The 25,411-nt window shown below is 36.8% G+C and overlaps 2 protein-coding genes and 2 pseudogenes across 2 annotated transcripts; all 4 read right to left on the bottom strand.

Annotated features, from left to right (window-relative positions):
* Window positions 1–2,052: 2,052 nt before the first annotated feature.
* LOC112171555 lies at window positions 2,053–3,562 on the bottom strand (annotated as a pseudogene).
* Window positions 3,563–4,142: 580 nt separating this feature from the next.
* Window positions 4,143–6,656, bottom strand: LOC112182361 (annotated as a pseudogene).
* A 6,411-nt stretch (window positions 6,657–13,067) lies between these two features.
* Window positions 13,068–15,486, bottom strand: LOC112171543 (endoglucanase 17). The gene is made up of 7 exons (XM_024308712.1): window positions 15,283–15,486; window positions 14,499–14,906; window positions 14,320–14,412; window positions 13,981–14,184; window positions 13,784–13,895; window positions 13,507–13,673; window positions 13,068–13,412 (listed from the first exon to the last, which is right to left on the bottom strand). Exons 1-7 carry the CDS (start codon window positions 15,484–15,486, stop codon window positions 13,068–13,070), a joined length of 1,533 nt encoding a protein of 510 aa, XP_024164480.1.
* A 1,688-nt stretch (window positions 15,487–17,174) lies between these two features.
* On the bottom strand, window positions 17,175–20,428 carry LOC112182143 (endoglucanase 4). The gene is made up of 7 exons (XM_024320588.2): window positions 20,196–20,428; window positions 18,853–19,260; window positions 18,604–18,696; window positions 18,292–18,495; window positions 18,085–18,196; window positions 17,816–17,979; window positions 17,175–17,714 (listed from the first exon to the last, which is right to left on the bottom strand). Exons 1-7 carry the CDS (start codon window positions 20,397–20,399, stop codon window positions 17,385–17,387), a joined length of 1,515 nt encoding a protein of 504 aa, XP_024176356.2. The 5' UTR covers window positions 20,400–20,428; the 3' UTR covers window positions 17,175–17,384.
* Window positions 20,429–25,411: the final 4,983 nt, after the last annotated feature.

Genomic DNA, 25,411 nt, shown 5'->3' with positions numbered 1-25,411 from the left:
TGAAAAGGAGAACCGGCAATCGCCAAGTTGTCTGCAATGGAATTGAGTTTGTCCAGGTAATCTGAAATAGACATAGTACCTGTAGTGATGCGAAGAAGATCAGCGCGGAGTTGAAGAATGCGGTGCTGGGATTGAGAAGCAAAATCTGGTTGCTAATGCAGTCCACGTAACTTGAGAAGAGGTGGAGCAGGCTACAGTAGAGAGGACTTTGGGGGTGAGAGAACCATTGATCCAACTCAAGACCATCTGATCTTGTAGAAGACAAGGCTCGAAGTTTGGATTGACTTGATCAATGAGTTTACCTTCTTTGCCTTGCACGAAGCAAGGGGGCATGGATTGGTACCATCAACAAAACCCCAAAGTTTTCGACTTTTCAGAATATGAGTGATCTGAGCAAGCCATAGGGGATAGTTGGTTCGGTCAAGTTTGATTGTGAGGAAGTTGGTAACAGAAGGAGTATTGTCAGGGGTGGAGGATGAGGAGGCCATGGGACGTGGGAGTGAGATAAAAACAATTAGGCTCTTGATACCATAAAGAACAGAGGAAGAGATTGGAATAATCTGTATAGATTTTATTATTGTTTTATAGGACAAAGCCTAGATTTATACAAGGACTATAGTCTATCTAAGGTAAGAACTAATTGTTTGATTTACAGAATATATTGGATTGAAAGCAGATACAAGAAACGGATAACAATCAGTAAATCAATACTCTATGATTTAGGATCTGTCATTGATTCACAGAGTAATTGAAATTGAAGCACTGATCAATGCAATGACCAGCAAGCTGGCTGGACTATCTTTTTGGTTATCAGTTACTTCCTCCAGGTTTGAACAAGAGCCCACCTGATGATAACAAGATGCGCTTGAGTATTGTTATGTTATCAAACTGTAAGTCGAAATCATTAGCTTAGTTATCACAATTAGGGCTGGGCACGGTCCCAGACACGCATCACTTTTACAGGGGCCGGGACCGGGACCGGGACCGGCAGAGGTACTTCAGGCCGGACTTGCAGATGCAGAGAATAGGGACCGGCACAAAACGGGCCGGTTCATCCAGGCTTTCAGTTCCTTCTCCTTCTCCTCCTTCTTCTTCTTCTTCTTCTTCTTCTTCTTCTTCTTCTTCTTCTTTCTTCCTCTTTTGAAAAAACACACCATTAACAAAGGCTCAACCTTTAAAACCAACCCACTATTACCAAAGACTCAACCTTTACATCACACCCAACACCCAAAGACTCAACCTTTACGTAGTTTCCTCACCTCACAACGCGCCCAATCACCCAATCCCGGTCACCTTCATCCCCTCAGCCACCACATCCACCTCCTCGTCCCACTCGCCGGCGCCTCAAAATCACCCTCAACCGTTGAAGCTTGTGGCTGAGGACGCGAGGAAGAGAATAGACAACGGGGATGGGGTCTTTAGTTTTTGGAGGAGAACCAAAGTTGGGGACTTGGGGTTGACTGGCTGAAGAAGAAGAGAGAAGAAGAGTTGGGGATTGGGGTTGACTGGCTGAAGAGAAAGAAGAAGAAGAAGAGAGAAGAAGAGTTGGGGATTGTGGTTGACTGGCTGAAGAGAGAAGAAGAGAAAAGGATTGTGCGGCTGAGAATTTAGAAGAATATTTATATTGGGGTGAGGATTACATGCGGTAATGTGTACATACTAATAGTATAGACCCCAAAAACTAACCTATAAATGGATGACACATACACATGTTCGGGTTTTCCGGTCCACAAAGTCAGCGAAAGTCAGGGACCGGGACCGGACCGGCAACACTGCGTAATGGGACCGAACTGGACCGAAAGCAGTCATTTTAAGTGTAAAACCCGACCCGGACAGCCCAGTCCGGATCTGTTCCTTCCGGTTTTTCAGTTTTTCGGTCATTTTTGCCCACCCCTAGTCACAATTACCTCCTGAGTCTTGAGTATGTGACTGATTTGGGAGCAGGTGATTCGGGGGCACAATGGAGCAAACCAGCCCATCCGCTTTGGGAATGAAGGGATTGGCCTCGACGGGGTTAGTCATCACCCAATACAAATTAACAAAGAACAAAACTTAACCAAGGATCACATTCATGACCATTATGAAAGAGAAACAAGTATTTAGTTGAGAAACAAGGATGTTAATGCCAGCAGGCTTTGCATCCCATCCAAATTCGGTAACATCTCCGCCATTGTATACAACTGCTTGGCCTTCCACATTTCTTAGGACTACATTGGACTCCAAATTCATGGCATCTGTGTTCTGTTTTACATAGTTCCAATAAATAGGATTCCTTGTTGCCTTGTATAACCATGCTGCTCCCCAAATCAATTCATCCTGTAAGGCAAATTGATTAGCAAAGTTGGAAACACAAGTTGAGGTCAGCTGATTGAATAAATATTTTACCTTGTAGCCATTAAAGTCACAGTAAAATGGGCATGCTCCACTCCCAATACTGTCATTGTAAGAACGCCTATATTTATCAGCAAATTCAAACACCTAATCCATGGAGACAAATTTTCATCATTAGCCAAGAGTAAAAGAGTAGCAGTATATCAATTAAAAGTAATAAATCACCTATGTACGAAAAAAAACTATTACGTATAGATGTTACATTTAGTTAACCATGTATTGTTCTCGTCAAATGTTTGCAACCTTTGTATAAAAGTGAAAGTTTTACAATTATCGTATTCTGGCAATGTACCTGTCTTGCTCGGGTAAGAAGCAAGGTAGAATATCCTTTGTCAGAACCACTAAACACTATGGAAGAAGCTGCAAATGCGGCTGCAGTCTCTGTTGAAACTTTAGAACTTGGCTTTTGTGTGGTTACTATGTAAGATGTTCGAGGAGTGTCCATGTCTTCAGGCCTTTCCCAACAAGTGTGGTCACCATTGGGATCACCGACTACACCAACAACAGAACCACTAGCACTAGTGGATTTAAGCAAATAGTCAGTCGCCCATCTAATGGCTTCCAAGTTCCAAGGCATGTGGAAGTTCTGAGCCCATTGATTTTCCAAATTCTATAACACTCCATGACAACATTGTTGTGGTGAAAGCCATTGGAAAGTTAAATTTCACATTGTCACCCGCATCATAGTAACCCCCGGTCAGATCCCTCTAGGATTACAAACCAATAAAGAACCGGTTATAATAGAGAATTGATAACCAATATGAAATGTAACTTTATGAATCGGCTATAACAGAGAACTGGTTAGGAAATTTGTTGTTGTAATTTGTTCTACTACATGTTTTTAGGAAATAGTACGTCCTAGCAAAGTTCTAATTCCCATGGTCCTCCTTTTACGATCAACTAAGAATCCTTACACAAAGGATTCCATCTTATGTAATTGCAAGATATAGAACCCATCTGCATGTCTTGAACACCAAGCAAATGGGACTGAGAAAGAGATCTAGAGACTTACTTTAACATCTAGGCCATCACATAGAGCCGAATCTTTCCTCCATATCATTCGTTGTGTATGCGGCAACCTGCCCGATCTCTGCCCTTCAAAAAACAAAATACTTTTTGACAAAGCATCCGCGTAGTTATGTTGAACCGCAGAGCTTACTAGTGTTGCCATTGCCAACATCCCTTCTTCTACCATCAACAACCTTAATGGTTGTTTAATATTACTACTAGACATGACTAATTTGCTCATTTTCAAGATTTTACTTAAGTTTGAAGAAAATTAGAGCTATGAACGTGTGTGTGTGTGTGTGTGTGTGTGTGTGTGTGTGTGTATAGTAGGGCTGTTGAGGGAGTCCTAGTGTGACAGAAGGAAACAAAAGATACTACTATGATAAATTTGGGTAAAACTGCATCTTTGGTATTTGCCTTTATCAACATTCTTGTGAGCGAACCCAAATGGAAAGTAAAGTAAATGAGACATACCATAATTACCTAACTATGAAGCGATTCTAGTGCATAATCAGGGGTGTAAGTCTTAGTAAGTAGATTGTCAAATGTCAATTCCAAATATTGGTACCATGGTATACCTTATTTCTGGCTAACAAATCTTAATAGTTGTCTTACTTCCTTTTCCAGTTTAAAAAGACTAATTAAAAATGTTACAATGTTAAATTAGAACTCAAATCTTAATACATTTGATCCAATTTATTATGACTTCTTTGATCAATTTCAATTCCAAAATGTGTATAGAACTACAAATTATATAGAGCCTTAAAGAATGCCAAAACACCAACAAAAGGGGCATTGTTGTATGTAACTGGCTCTGATTGTCCAGGATCATATCGAGAATCTTCAAATGTATCATTCTCGGCTGGTCCCCCGACAACTGCTCCTATTAGCAAGTTTTGATTCGGAGCTTGGCTTTTGAAATACTGATCACCGTCATGGCACCTCATGTGCTGTGGATGCTTATCCATGGAAGGTACCACAGAAGCACGATGATGTATTCTTTGAGGAAATTTTGTACCATATCCCACCATATAAGACATCCCCAATGGGTTGCTTCCGAGTATATAATCAACCTGTATGCATCAGTTCAGTTTCAGGCACTAAAATCAACGTAGTTTTATTATGCACACATCTTACCTATGCACATACCTGTTTTCTTGTGAAATTTATCAAATGAGCTGGACCAAGAACAACATTATTGCCACAGTTTATGGTTCTGTTGGCACCTTTCAGGTATCGAGCATAAACTATAAGAAGAAATGATAAGGATGTCATGTGTTGCAGGTTACAACATCCAGGTTTGAACAAGAGTCCACCTTACATACATTAAAAGAAAAACAGTCACAGAATGGAACATGTATGTTACCTTGTCATAGTGTGAATCATATAATTACAAACATTGACAAACTAGCTAGCAACCTGGTGAATACGTGACTGATTTGGGAGCTGGTGATTCAGGCAGAATGGAGCATATTAGCTGGTCAGCTTTGGGAATGAACGGATTGGAATTGGCTGGATCAGTCATAACCCACTGCAAATTCATGAGAAAAATTCAGGTTCAGCATAAGGTTTCAGTTCACTATTTAAAGAAAAGAAAATAATGAAGTTAAAAAATACAAGAAATATGTAACTGACTTGAGAAACAAGTATGTTGATGCCGGCATGCATGCTATCCCATCCGAATGGAACAGGAGAACCATCCACATTTCTCACTACAGTGTTTGACGACTCCAGATTGTGTATGTGGTCTTTGACATATTTCCAATAATTTGGTTCCTTTGTTGCCTTGTATAGCTATGAAGCTCCCCAAATCAATTCATCCTGCAAATATTAACACGTAATAAAACATAATTTTGTATGCTTTCCTCACCACTTGACTATGATTTGAACTCGGAAAACGGAATTAAGGTCACTCATTATGGAATAGGCCGGTTAATTCCTAACTGATCTTCAAGCTAAATTTATATCCAACGTACACAAAATCTGACTATGGATGTGGTTTTATGATTAAATACGAAAGACCAACACTATGAATATCAGTAGAGCATTCACCCAGATATATACATTGGGCATACCATGTAGCCACTAAAATCATTCACCTGGATATATAGATTGGTTATACCATGTAGCCACTAAAATCGCAGTAAAATGGGCAGGCTCCGTCTCCAATACTAGTATTATAAGATCCCTGATACTGATCTGCAAATTGAAACACCTAGCAATCCATATATAGAAAAACTTATTAGTATATAAATGGCAAAAAATTTGACATATATGTTCAAAAATAAAATATAAAAATAGAAGTAATACTCGATAATTAGTTGCATACTTGGATGGCTCGCTTAAGAAGCGAGTCAGAGTAGGCTTTGTCTGATTGGTTAAACACTATAGAGGAAGCTGCAAGCATGGCTGCAATCTCCGCAGAAACTTCTGAACCTGGTTTTTCTTTAGTTACCACATATGTGGTTCTTGGGGTATCCAGGTCTTCAGGCCTTTGCCAACAAGCATGATCTCCGTTGGGGTCGCCTACTACGCCAACTACTGAACCAGGATCATTTGTGGCTTTAAGAAAATAATCAGTTGCCCATCTTATAGCTTCCAAAGCATGTTGAAGTTCAGATCCCATCAAATCTCCAAACTCTAGAACGCTCCATGACAACAATGTTGTTGTGAAGGCCATGGGAAAGTTGAACTTCACATTGTCACCAGCATCATGGTAACCCCCCACCAGATCCCTCTGAGACCATATCAGGAATACTTGTCGACCAGTGTCAGTGTATCAAGGACAAAATATTTTAGTATTTAATTTATATGAAATAGATCGATAAACTTTGGTTTTTTAAGTAGATCCGCCTGTTCACCATGAGCTTCATTTTCTTTTTCTAATAGAATATGCATGCATTGTGACATGTCATTTGATAAGCAAATTTGGTGAGACTAAAGAGACTTACATGAACATCGCTGCCATCATGTAGGGCAGAATCTTTCCTCCAATTCATTCGTTGAGAATTCGGTAACTTGCCAGATCTCTGGCCTTCAAAAAATAAAATGGACTTCGACAGAGCATCTGCGTAGTTATGTGGAGTCACTTTTGCGGCGGTTGCCATTGCCAACAACCCTGCTGCTATCAACAGCCTTAATAGAAGGAAATTGGTACACATGATTTTAATCTTCAATATCACTTCTTTTCCTCTCTGTTATGCTGAGTGCGTCTGTTTGATGTACAAGTTGGTATAAAAAGACCTTCAAAGTACACAGGGCGGTTGGTAAAATGATAAGCAAACTGCAAAAATGGAAACATGGGTTGGTGAATAGGTTGTAGGTTCCCAAATCCATTTTCCAAAACTTAGATGGAAATAATTCAATACAAATTCTTAAACCTGATGGGAATGCTATATATATCCTTAAATACTAGTGACCCCAAATTTAAAGAGCCATCCCATTATTGCCAAAATCTATGAGACTCTGAGGTGGTGATATTCTGGTTACTGGCTAGTAAAAGCAATTCTATAGTGTTCTTTTTCTGGCTCACGGTTCTAATCCTTGCCAGTTTGTTATTTTGGTGGGTTACGGGTTTGCGCTAGCCTAGTTTGGGCCTATGAAGTGTTTCTCTTTTTTTTTTTTTTTTTTTTTTTTGAAAGGATGAAGTGTTTCTTTGGGTTGTTTAGTTTGGGCTTGCTTGTATTTTCTTTTGAAGTCTGTAATATTAAACCCATTGTTGAGTTTCTAGTGTACTTTTTATTTGAATGAATTTGCTTTCTTTTATAGGGAAATTATAGAAAATGTCATATTAGAGTGTGAAATGATAAAAAAGTTACTTAGTTTCCTACTTGATAAAAAGGTCCATAATGAATTGTTAGTAATATTAATTTGATCCTTATGAATAATGAGGTGATGTTAAAAAATGTCAGTTTTTAATTTTTTTGATTCCGATTCTGCCCTTAAAGCCTAATACACTAAACCGCAACCTCTCTACCTCCAATGTCCTCCAAACCCTACGCCTCGATCCCGTCCTCCAAGTCCAAATCGAACAATTGCTGATCACCGCCGCGCTCTCCCAGTTCTTCTCCGACGTTCTCCCTCAGAACCTCGTCATCGACCTTGCGGACTTATTCAATGCCCAGAAACGGTGCGGTTTCGGTTCCGGAAGCAGTGCGGTTCGGGTTTCGGAGGTTATTCACTATATCAGAGTAGAGAACTGGCTTATCGGATTAGAAATTTGGCAATTGTTCATAGCTTCATGAATTCTAGAATTTAGTTTTGGACGAAACGACTATTTATGCTTCTTTTTCTTCTTCTGTTTCTTAAAGGATTTGATAATTCAGTATGAGCTATAGGTATTCAGTATGAAGCTTCCTCACTTTCGTTTTTGCACTTGTTTTCTCAGTAATTCAATTTGTGTATACAATGGATTTGATTCATGTAGATCGAATTTTAGGTAGAAGATTACTGATTTGAAGCGTTTAAGTATACTGTGGAGTAGTTCATTTTTGTTTTCTTTCAGCATCAAATTCTTTGAATATGGCTTCGTGCATCTCGAGCTATTCATAATCCATGTTTTTTTAATTTGTGCATGGGTTGTTTCTCAGTTGCATTTGACATAATAATTGAGAATGATTAATATTCTAAAAAGTAGCTGCTGGTTCAATTATGGTGTGTCTGGATCTACCTTGTGGTTGAGTTTTTTAAAATTGTAGTTATGGTGTTGCTACATATGGTAATTTGTTTAAGCATGTTCGGTATTATTACTCCAATTGTGATCGATTAGATTTGGACCTGTTTGTTATATGTTTTTGTATTAATTATTGTAGGCACTGTCCCAATAAAACCTGAAGTTCTAGATCACGCACCGGTTTTTTTTTTTTACATCCACTATTTGCTTCATAGACCTTCTCAAACATAAATTTCTCTAGAAAACGATGCTACAGAGCTCTAAGAAAATCTGTTCCCTATGGAAAAGAGGCTCCTGGCAATAAGAAAGTAACTATTAGCTTTCTTGTGTCGAGAATGCAAAAACAAAATGGGACCAAAATTTTTCACTTCACTAGGCTCACCATCAGCTGCATTATCAAGTAGAATCCTTCCCTATGTCCAGTGAAGTTAGTTTTAAAGATCACCTTTGGCTTTGGATTGCTTGAAGCAATGCAACATTTCTGACATATGCTTGGTTGAGTTTTAAGTTTCTTAGGCATTGGATTGTTGCAGCTATGATGTTTTTTTTATTTTTTTTTTATGAGAATTTCTTCACAATCCTGGATATCTTTGACTTCTTTTGTTGATTAACTTGCTTTTGGGTCTTGTTCTGTGTTCTCGGCATTCTATTATAAAGTGCTTTCAACATGATTGACTCCTGAATATCACTTTCATGCAATTAAAATGAGGACCAGTTTGATGCAATATGCAGCATGTGTTGCCATGATTTTTGGTGCAAAACATCCCTCTTTGCAGGATGGGACCAAGGAATTGTGGGAATGTGCATTAGCAAGAAGCGCAAGTTGAATTATGAGATTCTCGTGTATAGACCTCCTGTTTGGGCAATGAGTATATGTGTAAAGGAAATAAAATGGTTGGAGAACATTTGACAATAATTGATGAAAATAGTTACGATGCAAAACCATATTTAGTTAAGATGAAAATTATTGATGGGAGCTGTAGTGGAATGATTCCTAGCTTGAGCTTCCTTTTTTGGTTTTTCATATTTAGTTTTCCCAACTTAGATTGTGGTTGTTTGAACATTACAAGTGGTGCCACACTGATATTCGACACCGAGCTCGTTGAAATTTTGGGGAGAGATTCAAAGAACGACGGGGAGCTGTAGTGGAATGATTTCTGGCTTGAGCTTCCTTTTTTTTTTTTTTTTTCACATTTAGTTTTCCTAAAGAAATTACTTATGGTAACCAGTGGCTTGGCAAGGCAAGACGTTATTTTGCTTTATAGTCATTATCAGATTGCACTGCTTTTTTAATCTAAGATTGAAGTTTATGTTACTATTTTGTCACTTGCGGCTCCCCTATTTCCATTTGTGCCATTTTTCACTCACTTAGTTTGTTCAAGGAGAATGGCCTTGAATGGTCTCCAAGTAACTGATCATGTAACTGACCATGTCACTTACAATGAATGTAACTGACCAAGTAATTGAACATGTAACTGATCATGTCACTGACGTTGTCATTGACATGGTTAGTAACTTTGCATGTGACTTGAGGTTAACAGTGACTTGGACAACGATTGACAGTGACATGTTCATGATTGTGACATGGCCAGTAACTTAGCCAATGACTTGAGGTTAACAATAACTTGGGTAGTGACCTCACAAACTAGGGACTTGGTCTGGCAAGTGACTTGGCCAGAGATTGACAGTGACTTAGCCAATGACTTGGCCAGTAATTGATGCAGAGACATGGACAGTAACATAGCCATTTATATGGAAATAATGAATGTGTGTGATGCTGTTTAGGTTGTATGCTTTACTAAAATGGAAGTGTTGCTAGTTCAAATACATACTTTATGATGGGGTGAACATGTAACTGATCATGTAACTGACCATGTCACGTACAATGTATGTAACTGACCATGTAACTTACAATGTATGTAACATGATCATGTAACTGACCGTGTCACTTACAATGTATGTAACTAAACATGTAACATGATCATGTAACTGACCATGTAACTTACAATGTATGTAACTGAACATGTAACTGATCATGTAACTGACCATGTCACTTACAATGTATGTAACTGACCAAGTAATTGAACATGTAACTGGCCAAGTGACATGGCCAGTGACTTGAGATTAATAGTGACATGATCATAACTGTGACATGGCTAGTAACTTGGCCAGTAACATAGCCAGTTACTTTAGATTAACAATGACTTGGTCAGTGACCTCAGTCACTAGGGACATGGGCTGGCCAATGAGTTCACTAGCCAATGACTTGGTTAGTGACATGTGTATAACAGTGACATGGTCAGTGATATCCAATGTGACCTGGTCAGTGAGCTGACTATGACAGTGACTTGGCAAGTGACATATGATTTGGTTAGTGACATGGTCAGTAACTTGGCTACTAACTTGAAATATAGATACCAACAGCGGTCTTGTCTACTGACTTATGATCAACATTGGACATGGTCAGTGACATTGACTTGATGAAATCAGAAAATGCCTAAAATCTGAATGTGCGTAAAGTAAAGTTTCATTAAGGAAAACTAAACATAAGTGACAAAAAAAAAAGATACAAAAAGCTAATTGATTTAGTAATTTGAAGTTTACAATTGGCCAGTGACTTGTATCCTAAGCAGTGACCTGGCCAGTGACATATGTGTAATAGTTTACATTGCAAAATATCTTGCAGAAATCCAATTGTGCTTATGTTTCGCAAATGTCTTGATTATATGAGCTCTATATTGCAAAATATCTTTATTGCTAAGTTTCTTCAAAATCCGCTCATCCTTCGAAAGTTTCCATGTAGTACGTCACAAAAATTCCACAATCCAATATGTTGGTCATAGAAAAATTCAAGTCAATGAATTTGAACAATATAACAATAAAGTGACATTTTAATATGTTGTATACTTATGAGGTTTCTTCTTGTGAAAATGAGAAGATTATCAGTGACTTTAATAGTTACATGGTCAGTGATATGTTCATGACTGTGACATGATCAGTGACTTGGTCAATGACTTGAGATTAACAGTTACCTGACCAATGACCTGGATATAACAATGACTTGAAAATTTCAAAATATGTAAGCGACATGACCAGTGACATGTATAACAGTGACATGGTCAATGACATAGATATAACAGTGACATGTGATTTCCAGTGACTTGGCTACTAACTTGTGATCAATATTGGACATGGCCAGTGACAATAAATTTGACACCTAGCTCTACAATTAGCACATATCCCACAAAACAAGAGCATGTCACAAGTAAAATGAAAACTTTAAAACACTAATAAAAAAATTGTAAACTAAATTCATTTCCAAGCATAGCAAGACAAACTATGAGCCTCTTTATCCATGTATTCATATATTTACAGGCCTCTTCAAACGAGGACCGCGCAGCCAATTATATTAGAAGTGGGGTAAAGCCTCCGATAGTAAGATAAATGTCAAAATACGAGTACACATGTGGATGGGTAATCAAGACAGAGAATGATATTAGTGAGAATGCATAAAATCTTTTGAAAAGAAAAGGTACATAAAAACAAAACTAAGAATAAAGAATAGCCTATGTGTTTATAATCTAATTTCAACTAAATTGGGCGTGCAAAGAACTGCCACTAAATCCAATGTTTCGTTAATCCTAAAACCATTGAACAAGCACCAACAAGATAATGGGTGCTAGTAAGACAACTACCCAAATCTCTATTCTTTTTTGTTCAAGTTTTGCATCATTATCATTGGCCTCAAAATCAATTTTAACAAATCAATAGCATCTAAGGATTCTCTACACTAAAATACAATCTAAAGCTTCATCATTATAGATATTACTCACTAACAGTAAAACCTATGTACAATGCAAAAGCCAACAAGATAGCAAATTCTAATCATACCTAGTGATATTGAATATAGCAATGAGAAGCAGGTTCCTCGTCTAACATTCACATCAAACACTATAGTATTTAGACTCCAAATTCACAATACTATTGCCAATTTCCTCATCTCAGTCATACAAAACTAAACGCCTAGCAATCAATCATGATAATCTAGGGTTGCTTTCAGCCAAAATTCAATTGAATTAGCAATCATTCAACTAATTCAAGGTCTTTCGAAGATATGAAGGATGCTCTATACTTTACATAAATTCAAATAGAAATGAGCATACTTCTTACAATCATCAACTCAAGGAATTAAATTAATAACAATGATGTATAATGAACTGCAACCTAGCATTCAATGCATATGTAACTTCAACAATAATGCATATGCAGCACAGGAATTTCATTGCAATAGTATTCTTCAGTAAACCAAATAAACTTCACTTAACTGAGGATAACGCTGAAGTAGACTATACCCACTTCACTTAACTCAAGATTACATATCCAATTAACCTAAAAAGATTATCAAAAGGTCTCCGATACAAGAAATCACAAGAACCTGATTGAGGCTGCTTGATGGCTTTATGTTCAGAATGAAGATGAAGAAGGAAACAACATTATCGACAGAAATTGACGGAGGCGATAAGGAGGGCCAGAGTCGTGAGATTTGAACCAGGCGACGTCGTAGATGCCGTTGGCGGTGTCGAAGGAGCCATGACGGTGAAGTCAGTTGAGAGAGAGGGGGTGTTAATTATAGTCTGAAATAGATCGGGGAAGAGAGAGAAGATGAGACGATGGCATGAGTTGTAATTTTTGTTATTTTTAATGGCAGGTTGTAAAGAGGTGACCCTAATTATTATGGGGACATTTGTGTGGGCTGGATTATAATAAGATATTTCAAAATGACCTCTTTTATCATTGGCCCGTGCGAATAAACGTATGACCTATCTTTGTTATGACATATTTTCACAGATAATGCTTGATTTACATTTTCACTTAGTTTAATTGGTTTGTTGGTTCAAAAAATTAAAATGATGAACAAACCACTTATAGGTAATTTATTTATTCAGTTAACTATGTTGGAGTCTCATACAAGCAATAAAGAGTTTCGACCAACCGATCATTTTCTTGGATTCAGTTGGGGAAATAGTGATTTAAAGTAAGCCAAAACTCCCACAAAAGGAGCGTTGATGTATGTAGTTGGCTCTGATTGTGGAACATTATATCGAGAATCTTGGAACGTATCATTTTCAGCAGGACCTCCCACAATTGCACCTGTTAGCAAATTCAGATTAGGACCTTGGCTTTGCCAATACACGTCTCCTCCGCGGCAATCGATGTGTTGTGGGTGTTGATCAAGGGATGGTAGAACAGAACCGCGGTGATGTATTTTCTGAGGAAACTGTGGCCCGAATCCGACCATGTATGACATGCCTAATGGGTTGCTTCCTAGTATATAATCAACCTGTATAGTGTTGCAAAAAAAAAAAAAAAAATCAGCCCCAAAATGTTTCATCACCATATCTGCTAGTGTTATTCGCACTCCCTAAAAGTTATACCTGTCCTTTGGTGAAATTTACTAGCCGATCTGGAGTGATGACCACATTATTGCCACAATTTACGACTTTGTTCGTAGCTTTCATGTACCCAGCATAAACCATAAGAAGATATGATATTGAGGTTGAATGTTGCAGGTTACTTCCTCCTGGTTTGAACAACAGCCCTCCTAATTTATTTAGGAAAGAAAAAGAAAACAGAGTTAAGCCGGTTTGACAAAATAACATGATAGATATAACTCTGTTTTAGCTTCTAGGTAGTCTTTTGTTGCGAAACTACCTGGTGAATATGTGACCGATTTTTGAGTAGGTGATTCTGGCAAAATCGAGCATACAAACTTATCCGCATTGAGAATAAAAGGACTAGAATTGTTCGGATCAGTCATTACCCACTGCAAACAAGTATAGAAAAGAAAAATGTCAGATAGGTTAATTCGAATAAATTAAATATGATGGCTAGATTTAAAAACCAAGTACCTGAGAAACAAGTACGTTAATCCCGGAATGCTTTGAATCCCATCCAAATTCAGTGACAGCACCATTTATGTATGAAACAGGATCCCCATTGAAATTTCTTATTACAGTGGACTCCATTTTGTCTATGTTCTCTCTCACATAATTCCAATAATCAGCTGCTCCGGTTGCCTTGTATAGCCAAGAAGCTCCCCAGAGCAATTCATCCTTGAAACAAATTAGTCACCCCAAGATTAGTGATGAATTAACTAAAATCAAATTTTCAATTAATTACGTAACATAACGAAACTTGAAAAACAAATTCGTATAAAAAAAAAAAAAACTTGAAAAACAATTAGTTACCATGTAGCCACTAAAATCACAGTAAAAGGGGCATGCTCCTTCCCCAATACTGTCATTGTAAGACCCCCTATACTTATCTGCAAATTCAAAGACCTAGTATAGCCACAGAGAAAAGGTTAATGAAGTATAAAAAGCTAAAAAAGAAGATTAAAGATCGTGATCATCAGCTATATATGCACCTGCATTGATCGGTTAAGAAGCAAAGTAGAGTAGTTATTGTCTGAATCTTTGAACACCAAGGAAGAAGCTGCAAATGCAGCTGCAATTTCGGCTGAGACTTCTGAACCTGGCTTTTCTTTGGTGACTACATAAGAGGTTCTTGGGGTGTCCATGTCCTCAGGCCTTTGAGAACAACTGTGGTCACCAATGGGGTCGCCAACTACACCCACAACCGAATCAGGAACGTTTGTGGCTTTCAGAAAATAATCAGTCCCCCATCTTATAGCTTCCATAGCTTGTTGAAGGTCCGATCCCATTAGATTTCCGAACTCTAGCACGCTCCACGACAACATTGTTGTTGTGAAGGCCATGGGAAAGTTGAACTTCACATTGTCTCCTGCATCATAGTAACCCCCTACAAGATCCATCTGAGGGTGGAACAGGCCTGTCATGTATACATGTTCTAGACGATCCAAAGGCTTTCAAAATCTCCTTGATAAAAAATTGGGCAGTGCTAAATTGAAATATATATAGAGACGATTCACCCAATTTTCCAATACCAATTAACTAAAGAACAATGAAATTTATTGTTAAAATTTAAGATATAAGGTTTGACTCATTAGTGGATGTCAATGTTTTACAAAAATGCGCGGCAAAATTGCTTTCAAATAATAAAAGACTTGTTATAAAAGTATTTTTTTAGTGTTTTTTGTAGAAGTGCCACTATCAAAATATTGCAAGCAAATCATATGGCTAATCAGAAATTCAATCTTAAGCCAGAAAAAGAGTGAGAGAGAGGCTTACACCAACATCAGAGCCATCCTTCAAGGCCGAATCTTTCCTCCAAGTCATTCTTTGCGAAGGCGGTAAGTTTCCAGATCTCTGCCCTTCGAAAAACAATATGCACTTCGACAAAGCATCAGTGTAGTTGTGTGACGAAGCCAAACTTGCTGCTGTGATCATCCCTGCTAATATTATTAACACCCTTGGAAGGGTATTCCTGCACATGATTTTACTCATCATCACTACTATATATCAGTCAATTTCTAGTACTAAAATCTCAAGAAAGTAGGCAATCTCAAATGGTCTGTATAATCACTGAATTTATAGGACAGCCTTGATATGTATGCCTTAGTTACATGTATGACAGTGCACTCCCACTATTTGCTTGTACCAAGTTGGCTGAATTATTTCTCTTAAATGAAAATCTATGGAGGCACGAAAATTATTAGTGACTTTTCCTTATCCTCCTGCCATTTTTGTAAATAATGTACATTCTCAGGAAACTAAAATGGATAAGAAGTTATTTCTTTCTTTACTTTTTCTTCTTTTGGTGGTTGACCACAGATGGGAATCACATATGTACCTTGGCTGGTACTGCCTTATTCAAAACTGTGAATGAACCAGGCCAAATAGTATTTACGAGTAGTTACATTTTGTTAGTTTTCTTTCCTCTTGTGGTTAATTACAATGGCTTTTCCTCTTATTCAATAGTGTGAATGAATCCCTAGTTCCTCTTTCAGCCTAGATTTGCAATTTAATTTACTTTAATAAACAGATATACTACATTAATAGTACTATTAATGTGCTATTAAAATACATGTACTATTAACATGCATGGTCTGATGTTTGATTAAGATTAGGGATCCAGGTCCTGGGTTCGAGTCATCATGGGAGTATAAGTGAAATCCTTTGATCCATTTAAAAAATAAAAAATAAAAAATTGGGGCCTAAATTAAGAATGGTTTGAACATGGTTTGATGTTTGATTAAGATTGGGGTCCTAAATTAAGAATGGTTTTGCGAGGGATTTGATGATTTTGTGGATGTGTAAAACTAGATTCTTCTTATAGTTTGGTGTGTTAAATAAATGAGGGATCTCTGCAGATTTATCACTGCACGTATCTTGATTTAGAAGTAGAATGATGGGTTTGATGAAGAAGAAAAAAAGATGGTGAGAGAGGAAGGAAGGAGTAAGGACATAAAAAGGGTAAATATGGAAGAGAATTCATTCAAAACAGCTGCTGTATTTCTAGATGGATTTAATATTAGGAAAATCTGATATTTTTCCACATGGCTGAGTGTGGCAGTTGAGTGTGTATATAGCACTCCCCCTATTAACATATACTACATTAATAGTACATATATTTTAAATGACTTGATCAAAGATGGTTAAATAACCTAATTTTATTGAAAATGGTTAACTGATATCATATGTACAAAAGAAAGCTATAATAAGTAGATGAGTATAAAGTTTATGACTATAAAATTGAAAAACTTAGTATTGTTCGTTCTAATTTATACTACAAAGAATCAGTTGTTCTAAAGTTGGTAATACCAAAAATCAAAATATTATATATGATTAAAAACTAAAAATTTTGGTTAGTAATTAGTAGCTCAATTTGAAACCGAAAGTTTTGACCGACCGAGTGACAGCCTAATCAAAATCGCATGTTCTTATCTTTTCACCAAATTTTTTCTATCCTTAAATAATAATTTTAGAGCACTTTTCAAACAGAAGCAACTCAACTAGAACTAACGAGCACAATTTTTTTACAATTATTTAAAGTCTATTCATTCAAAAAAAAAAATTCGTTCAAGGTTTTGGTGTTCCACTGTTTTGTTAGTCAGCACACATTTTAAAAATCATGCTATATATCATGCTCAATGAATGGTGAGCTTGTGGTAAATGAGGATTTAAAGAAAAAATAATGTTAACAAAGTTTAACATGTTTTGGTATGTATTCCATAGGTGTTCCCATGACAGTATGAGACTCCCAACATGCCAAAACTCATTTCTATTCCAAGGAACACGAAAAACGGCTCCATAACCACAATAGCTTGAATCTTGCTTTCAAGCACCATCAGTATTTATTTTAACCCACCCAAAAGAAGCTAGGTAGCTTATTAGGACCATGGATGCGATTTGAAGTAAGCCAAGACGCCTACAAATGGTGCATTGATGTATGTGGTTGGCTCGGACTGCACAAAATCCACTCGAGAATCTTCATATGAATCCTTTATATCTGGTCCTCCAACAACAGCCCCAGTTAGCATATTAGGATTTGGGTTACTGCTGTTAAAGTAAACGCTTCCGTCTTTGCAACCAATCTGTTTAGGGTGTTGACCAACCGACGGTAACGATGACCCCCGATGATGAATTCTCTGAGGAAACTTTTTGCCATACCCGACCATATATGACATGTTCAATGGGTTACTTCCTAGTATGTAATCCACCTGCATATATCAGTCAGTCCAAACATAAGTTGTTTAATCCTTCTAATTAACTAGTACAAACTTCCATTTAATGACAATTTATCGAATTAGTAGTCCAGTACCTGGCCTTTTGCAACTTGAACAAGTCTAGCTGGACTGGCAACAACATTGTTACAGTGAACTACTCTATTGGCTTGCTTCAGATAACGAGAATAAACAACCAAGAGAAATGACAGAGTTGTTGCATGCTGCAGATTACTTCCTCCAGGTTTAAATAAAAGCCCACCTAATCAACGCACATCATAACAAATGAATTATTCAGTGATTTAGATTAATGATTTGACAACAGCTAACATTTCAAACATATAAGTAGGTTAATTTAGATCAATGCCTGGAGAATATGAGACTGATATGGTTGGCGATTCAGGTAACAAACTGCATATGAACTTGTCGGAATTGTGAATGAAAGGACTAGAACCGATATCGATGCTAGACATGAACAACTGCATATGTAAACAAGAACATAGTCTTGTGTTGTTTAGCTGAATTGGGTTTAAAGCTTCATAAACAAAATGACAATGAAGTGCATATATTATACCTTGGAAGCCAGTACATTGATGCCTGCGTTCTTTGAATCCCATCCAAATTCGGCAAAGCTTCCACCTACAGAAGAATATGCTAAACCATTTACATTTCTCATGACAGATTTTTCCAGCTTGTGTACGTTTTCTACTACATAGTTCGAGTATGTAGGGTCCGTAGTTGCCTTAAACAACCATGTTGCTCCCCAAATCAATTCGTCCTATATACAGTTAAGAAATTGTCAATTTGTCATATAAAAATAAAGATCGATCTACTGCAATATTGATCACCCATCTCGTTTTCTGTATAAAATAGTGTACATGCCTACCTCATAGCCACTAAAATCACAGTAAAATGGACAAACCCATGGTCCAAGAGCATCATTATAGGAGCCCCGGTATGTTTCTGCAAACTCAAACACCTGGTCCATGCACAAAATTAGTATAATATATAAATCAAGTTTCATATTCATATAGTAATTAGCTATCTTCATGTTTTAGATGTCTGTCATGTTTTGTGCTTAACACTGTTAACGCTTGTGAAACTAAATTAAATAGCATGACAACATAACATGTACCATTCTAGCCCTTTTGAGAAGCCTTGCAGAGTATTCCAAATCAACATGCTTAAAAACCATGGAAGAGGCTGCTAGGGCAGCTGCAATCTCTGCCGAGACTTCAGAACCTGGGAACTGTTTGCTAACTGCATAGGGGTTTCTTGGGGTGTCCATGTCCTCAGGCCTCTCCCAACAATTGTGGTCGCCGTAAGGTTCGCCAACTTGGGCAAACACAAAGCCAGGAATGCTTGTGGCTTTGAGGAAGTAGTCCGTTCCCCATCGAATGGCATCAAGTGCACGGGGTAGGTCTGCACCCATGTCCTTCCCGAACTCTAACACGCTCCATGCCAGCATGGTTGTCGAGAAAGCCATCGGAAAGTTGAACTTCACATTGTCACCGGCATCGTAGTAACCCCCTACCAAATCAACCTGATCGCAAAATGTGTATGTCAAACTAGTAAACAACACGTTAAAATGAATTGGCAAGTTGAAATTTAGGAGCAATTGATGGTCCATGCTTAATTTGTTCATAACCTTTAACTAAACCCCCACCCTATTAATTTGTAGTCAAGCATGTTTTACGAGCAATTGTACACTCTGTAAATGGAGAAATGAGAAGCAATATCAAAGTACTTTTTCTCCCCAAGGTAGCTAGCCAGCTAGGTCACATTTTTCTAATACTGAGTAATAACAGAAAAGTAATAAAAAAATTACTGATAAATTATGCTTTTGGCAGTTGGCACACTACAAAGGCAAGGAAAACTGGAAAAGAAAAAATATTTTTTTTTAGAAGAAGAAATTGTATATTATTAAACAATTTAGATAAGTACATTAGGTATTATTAAGAAAAAGTAAATGTTGATATGCACATTCTAACTTATGTTATTTTATATAGTCAAAAATAGAGTTAATTTGTAGTTGCTATTTTATTATGTAATGTAGAAATTCCCAAACCTCTCGTTTGATGGACAAGTACTACTTGAAAATTTTTAAGTTGACCATTACCAAATAATTAGCATCAAAATGGAGTTTGCAGAACTCAAAGCACCAAATTTGTAGAAAATAATAATCAGCAAAAATTCCAAAGCATGTGATGTAGGACAAGAATGGACCTGGTTTAGCAGAAAAACTAGAAAAATAAAAAAACAAAGTGGAATCAAGAAGAGTGATTGGAAAATAAGTAATTCACGCATAAAGAGGTTACTAGCCGCTTCTTTATTTTTCTAATTTTCCGGCTAAACCAGGCCTATTCTCGTTCTACATCAGCATGAAAAATACTAATAAGGAATGGTGGAGATAATCAAAGTGAGACCCACAAATCAAAGTAACAGAGAAATTAATAGAGATGATTAATGGAGACTTACACCAATCTGAAATCCATCCTTAAGTGCAGAATCTTTCCTCCAAGTCATTCTCTGACGAGAGGGTAGCTTCCCTGACCTCTGGCCCTCAAAGAACAATATGCTCTTCGTCAATGCATCCCCATAGTCCTGCGAAGCCTTCACCACCATCACCACCATCATCGCCGCCAGTAAAACCACCGTCCTTAATCTCCCAAACAGACTCATTCTCGTTCAATCTATATCCGTTTCTCTCTTCAGCTCTGGAAACCCTTCTACTGTATATTTTTCTTCTTTTGCTTGTACTTCATGGCCATGAGGGGTCATATATATATGTAGGAACTAGGAAGATTATGGCCTAAAGTGTTGACAAAACTAATTCAATGAATGGAGAAAAGCAATGGTATTCGTACGGATGTCCGCCGCTAACTTAGAGTTGAAGAATAAAATTCACCGAGAGAAAAGAGAAAGACCTAGAGGAGAAATAATTGAAACAGAAACGAATAAAGGCACTTCCGGAGCCTCCGTATAAGGTGGTGAATGAATCAGGTGCAACTTTAGTGCGCTGGGTAGTTAGTTTCAGTGTATTTGGGAATTTGAAAAAAAGACTGCTCCAATTGAGGCAAGCAAAATCGAAATTATTGTAACTATCAAATCCTATATATACCGACTTGGACCATACTTAAGTTCTAAAAATTGGATCCAACCATGATATCTATTCCGTAAATTTATATAGAATGTTCTCTCTATAAAAGTAAATTGAGAATTGGAATTAGTGTACTCATTTCATTTCATAGTCCGGAAGAGAATTACAACAGAAATATCAATTACAATGATGACATTAAATGTTGATTGATCCGTAATTGTGTTGATTGATGGTAATTGTTGATTCCTTGATTTCCTCTCCGTCAATCGCTTTGACGAAGGCACATAATATATTTTTCCTTTAACACTTTCATATTTGTTCTTCTTCCATGGACATGGTCATTTCGGTTTCTCAAAACGCCATTAAGGAAAACCAATTATTTTCATTGGAAGTTTATGTTCAATGGTCACCACATCCTATTCAAGACAGTTTATTGTTGTAATTTAAGAACGTCAAACCAAGAATCAATACGAAATTATTACTATAATGAGAGGATTTTCCAATTTTGGGTCTGGATTTTGAAGCTTGAATGAAGGTAAAGTGATTGAACTTTACAAAGCTATAAGCATCTTTCCTTGAGGTGAGAGTTTGGGAAGATATGAGGGCAGTAATGTCACAGCCGCCCCACATTACTTGACAATTATACCCAAGATGGACTCTCTTCGATGTTATGGAGTTGAATTTTGTATGTTAATTAAATGCCCAAATAAGTCTATTTGAACAAAGAAGGCCCAATCGATCTTGGGTGAGTCTAGTTAGACCTCCTAATTTTCTATTTGGACCTCCTTTAATTTTTATAAAAATTTAATCACTATTTTGCCCCTCTTATAGAAAATACAAGATTTTGGCCCTCATATATGCCATTGTTAGTGCTACATTTTTAACAGACTAATAGATCCGATTCGATATTCAACTTCTTTTGTCAAAAAAGAAAAACATACAGATTGATAGTTGTAAATAGGCTCATGAATTCATGAATTCAAATTTTCAAATATGATGAAAAATGTAACTATTTCTATTGAGATCATTAAAATGATAATTTCATGAGGAATTTCTTATGAGATCCATTTTTCAATCATATTTTCGCAAATAGATGTTTAGATATTCATTTGTAGATCATTTATGTAATTTTTCAACCAAATTGAAAATCGTTAAGGTATTCATAATTGTGATTTATCATTTATGAACATGAACGGTTCATGTTTGACAGATTTGATTCGTCCATTGATTTTACCTTATTCGGTACCTTAACTATTAACAATCTGGAAGAAAGTTTTCAGAAGTGATCTACTCGTGCATACATAAACATCTAGCAGTTGATTTACAGTAATGTAATCGAAAAGTGGACATCCCAAACCGTTGATTAAAAAGTTCTCATGAAGTCCTTTTTTTATTGGTCCTCATTGGAAGCCCTCCCACTATCAAATATATATAAGGCCCTTTTACTAAGGGATCCTTTTTTTTTTCTTTCTTTTTTTTTAAAGGATTCTTTGTGGGCCTCACTTTTCACTCACATATCGGTATCTCGATCGTTCATTTCTTAGGACTATATTAGTCACTGTTAAGGTATTGAACTAGATTAAATCAATGGACGAACCAAATCTGTCAAACATGAACCATTCACATTTATAATTGTAAATCACAGTTTTGAATGTCTTAACGATAATCAATTTGACTGAATATTTGCATAATTGATTTACTCATATAGACCTAACAACTTGACGGTGGAGATGTTGATAAGTGATCAAAAAGTTGGTCAAATAATCAATTTCTTAAAATGGCCAAAAAAAAATTTTCTCTCACTAGAAGGGCCTTATATGTGTGTGTGTGTGTGTGTGTGTGTGTGACTAAATACTCGTTATTCCTCATACTTTTGCACTAATATTTAGTCCTATATTATATATACTTAGCTAAAATTAAACAGTTTAGTCCTTATTATTTCTAATTCTCACACAACATGTCCTAAAATGACTATTATACCCCTTACTTTTTATTTTTTTTTATTTCTCTCTTTTTATTTTTATTTTTTCTGCCTCTCTCTCTCTCTCTATACACACACACACACAATATATATATATATATATATATATATATATATATATAGAAAGAGAGAGAGGGTATAATAGTCATTTTAGGACATGTTAAGTGAGAATTAGAAAGAATAAGGACTAAGCTGTTGAATTTAAAAAATTTGGACTAAACTGTTTTTCCTGCAAAAGTATGAGGAGTTACGAGTAGTTAATCCATATATATATAACTATTATTATAGCTACATAGTCCTTGATCACAATAAAGTCGCAATTTTCACTAACCACCGTAATAAAAAATTCACTCATGATAACAACTTAACTTTAAAATCACACTGAACGATTCAAATTAATCGACCCTATAATATTTTGGGGAAATGATCATTTACCCAATTTCAGCTTAAAAATTGCCCACTTGCTCCACTAACAGTTTTTTAACCTCATTTATCTAAAACACTCTAAGGGATTATTTCCCTAATACCCAATTAATTCTTTTTTTTATTCTTTTTATTTATTTTTAGGACTTTTTTGCCCTCTCCTTCTTTCTCACTTAGAGAGAAGTCATCCTCCACCTTGCTGTGCTCCGGTGACCAGTGGCCGGCCGCTGTCTCCGGCGACCGGTGACCAGAGTCCGGTGTCCTACAACCAGTCACCGGAATCCTGAATCCGACTGCCGGACTGGTGACTGGATTCCGAAGTCTAATTTTATTACCCCCTAATAATTATATTATTGCCCCCCCCCCCCCCAATAAACCTAATTATTTTGGTTAATGAATCTAGCAGCATTGAAATGACCTGTAATAAATGAACCACAGTTAAGACATTATTGCAAGGAAATAATCTGTCTATTGCCTCCCAATAGACCACCCCAAAAATCACCAGTTTCTATCATTGACAGATTATTGTACTTTAATAAACTCAAAACAACATAAGACTTATCAAAACTCTAATTTAAGTGATTAATTAACAATAGTTATGAAATTATTGGGGGGCAATAATCTGTCTATTGCCCCCAATAGACCACAGTTTTGACGTCGTCTGAGACCTACAAACGAAGCCCAGACTCGATTCGGGCGTGGAGAGCTTCCCGGACATCTAACGAACAAAACCGGCGAAGCCCAGAGGGGTTGGGATAGTGGAGTTGGATGGCGTCATCCTCTGGTGGTCCGACGGTGGGATAGAGCGGCGGCAGTGGAGGCCGTCATTGACGGTGGAGTGGTGGGCGTGGTGGCTTAGAGAGAGAGAGAGAGAGAGAAAGAGAAAGAGAGCCTGAGACGAGGTTAGAGAGAGAGAGAGAGAGAGAGAAAGAGAGAGAGAGAGAGAAATCGATGAGGGGGAGGAGAGAGAGATATGAGTGTAATTTGTTAATTAAAATGAGGGTAATACTGTCAAACACTGTTAGATTGGGTAAATGAGGTTAAAAAAACTCTTGGTGGAGTAATTAGTGGACAATTTTTTGACTAAAATTGGGTAAGTGGTCACGGCCCCTAATATTTTTTGGTTTGTATGTAGAAAGATACAAGTATATGTGATAGTCTTGGATGCAATCTTTCCTCTTTCACTGGATATAACAAAATTTAACAGATGTTCTCATTGTATACTTAGAATCTCAATAAGGAATATAAATGGATTAACAAAATCATTAGTCAATATTGAAAAACTCAACAAAATATATGTCAACATGGATTGCTAGCTTCTATAAGATCCCAGCTACTAGTGCATTATGAATACATATTCATGGTTGAACCACTTGAACCGTAAAGAGAAGATATGTTCGCGTAGTTTACAAACTAACCAGAATAGCACATGGGGGGTTACCCTAAACTTAAGGCCTGAATATTGAGTAATCAAGAACATGGTTCACACTCCTCCCGTCCAAGAAACTGTTACTTTCAACCTACACATGATGATGATCCATGATCAAATTACTCAATCCCCCAGTTATCATAAACAATTTCGTACTACATATTGCTATCATGCGTACGGAACATGTTATATGCTTGTTTTTGATTAGTCTACTCCATGCATTTAGTTTCTTAATTTATTACTATAGTCAATGTGACCAAAATAATTTACCTACTTTTGATTTTCTTGGTAAAGTTCTTTGTAGTTGAGGAATGAGGATCTGTACGTTTAGAAGATATATTCCAAATTGATAGTCAAATCGTTTACTAAGTCTATATTTTCCACACAGAAAAACCCTAAGCCGGCAGCTCAGTTTTCATAGCACTAATTGTAATTAACACCCTGCAATGGCCTGCATTAGTAAAACATTATATCATCCTGCAATTCTTAATTTTAATTTTGTATGCAAAGAAATATCCCTTAAAGAAACAATATCATCCCTCATTCTCTCAATGCTAAGATCCATTATCTCTTCCTTATGACAATGTTAACATGCATTTTGCTTCATATATGATACATTAAGAAATATATTATATTTATTCATTTTTCAAAATATATTATATTTATTCATTTTTCTACCCAAGTTTACGTAAAGCCAACATGGTATATCTTGTTTTGCAATCTTACTCTATCATGCAATTTCACAATATTTACAAAATCTA

The sequence above is a fragment of the Rosa chinensis genome, chromosome 1, assembly GCF_002994745.2.
Source record: "Rosa chinensis cultivar Old Blush chromosome 1, RchiOBHm-V2, whole genome shotgun sequence".
Taxonomy (NCBI): Eukaryota; Viridiplantae; Streptophyta; class Magnoliopsida; order Rosales; family Rosaceae; genus Rosa; species Rosa chinensis.
This window is presented reverse-complemented; position numbering and strand designations above follow the sequence as displayed.

Coding starts and splice junctions, on each gene's coding strand:
- LOC112171543 (XM_024308712.1), bottom strand. CDS start 15,486: ATGTGCAGGAATACCCTTCCAAGGGTGTTAATAATATTAGCAGGGATG. Junction 14,413..14,498: donor TTCTTAACCGATCAATGCAG/GTGCATATATAG, acceptor TGGCTATACTAG/GTCTTTGAATTTGCAGATAA. Junction 13,413..13,506: donor TAAATTTCACCAAAGGACAG/GTATAACTTTTA, acceptor AACACTATACAG/GTTGATTATATACTAGGAAG.
- LOC112182143 (XM_024320588.2), bottom strand. CDS start 20,399: ATGAGTCTGTTTGGGAGATTAAGGACGGTGGTTTTACTGGCGGCGATG. Junction 18,496..18,603: donor GTGATTTTAGTGGCTATGAG/GTAGGCATGTAC, acceptor AACTGTATATAG/GACGAATTGATTTGGGGAGC. Junction 17,980..18,084: donor ATCAGTCTCATATTCTCCAG/GCATTGATCTAA, acceptor TGCGTTGATTAG/GTGGGCTTTTATTTAAACCT.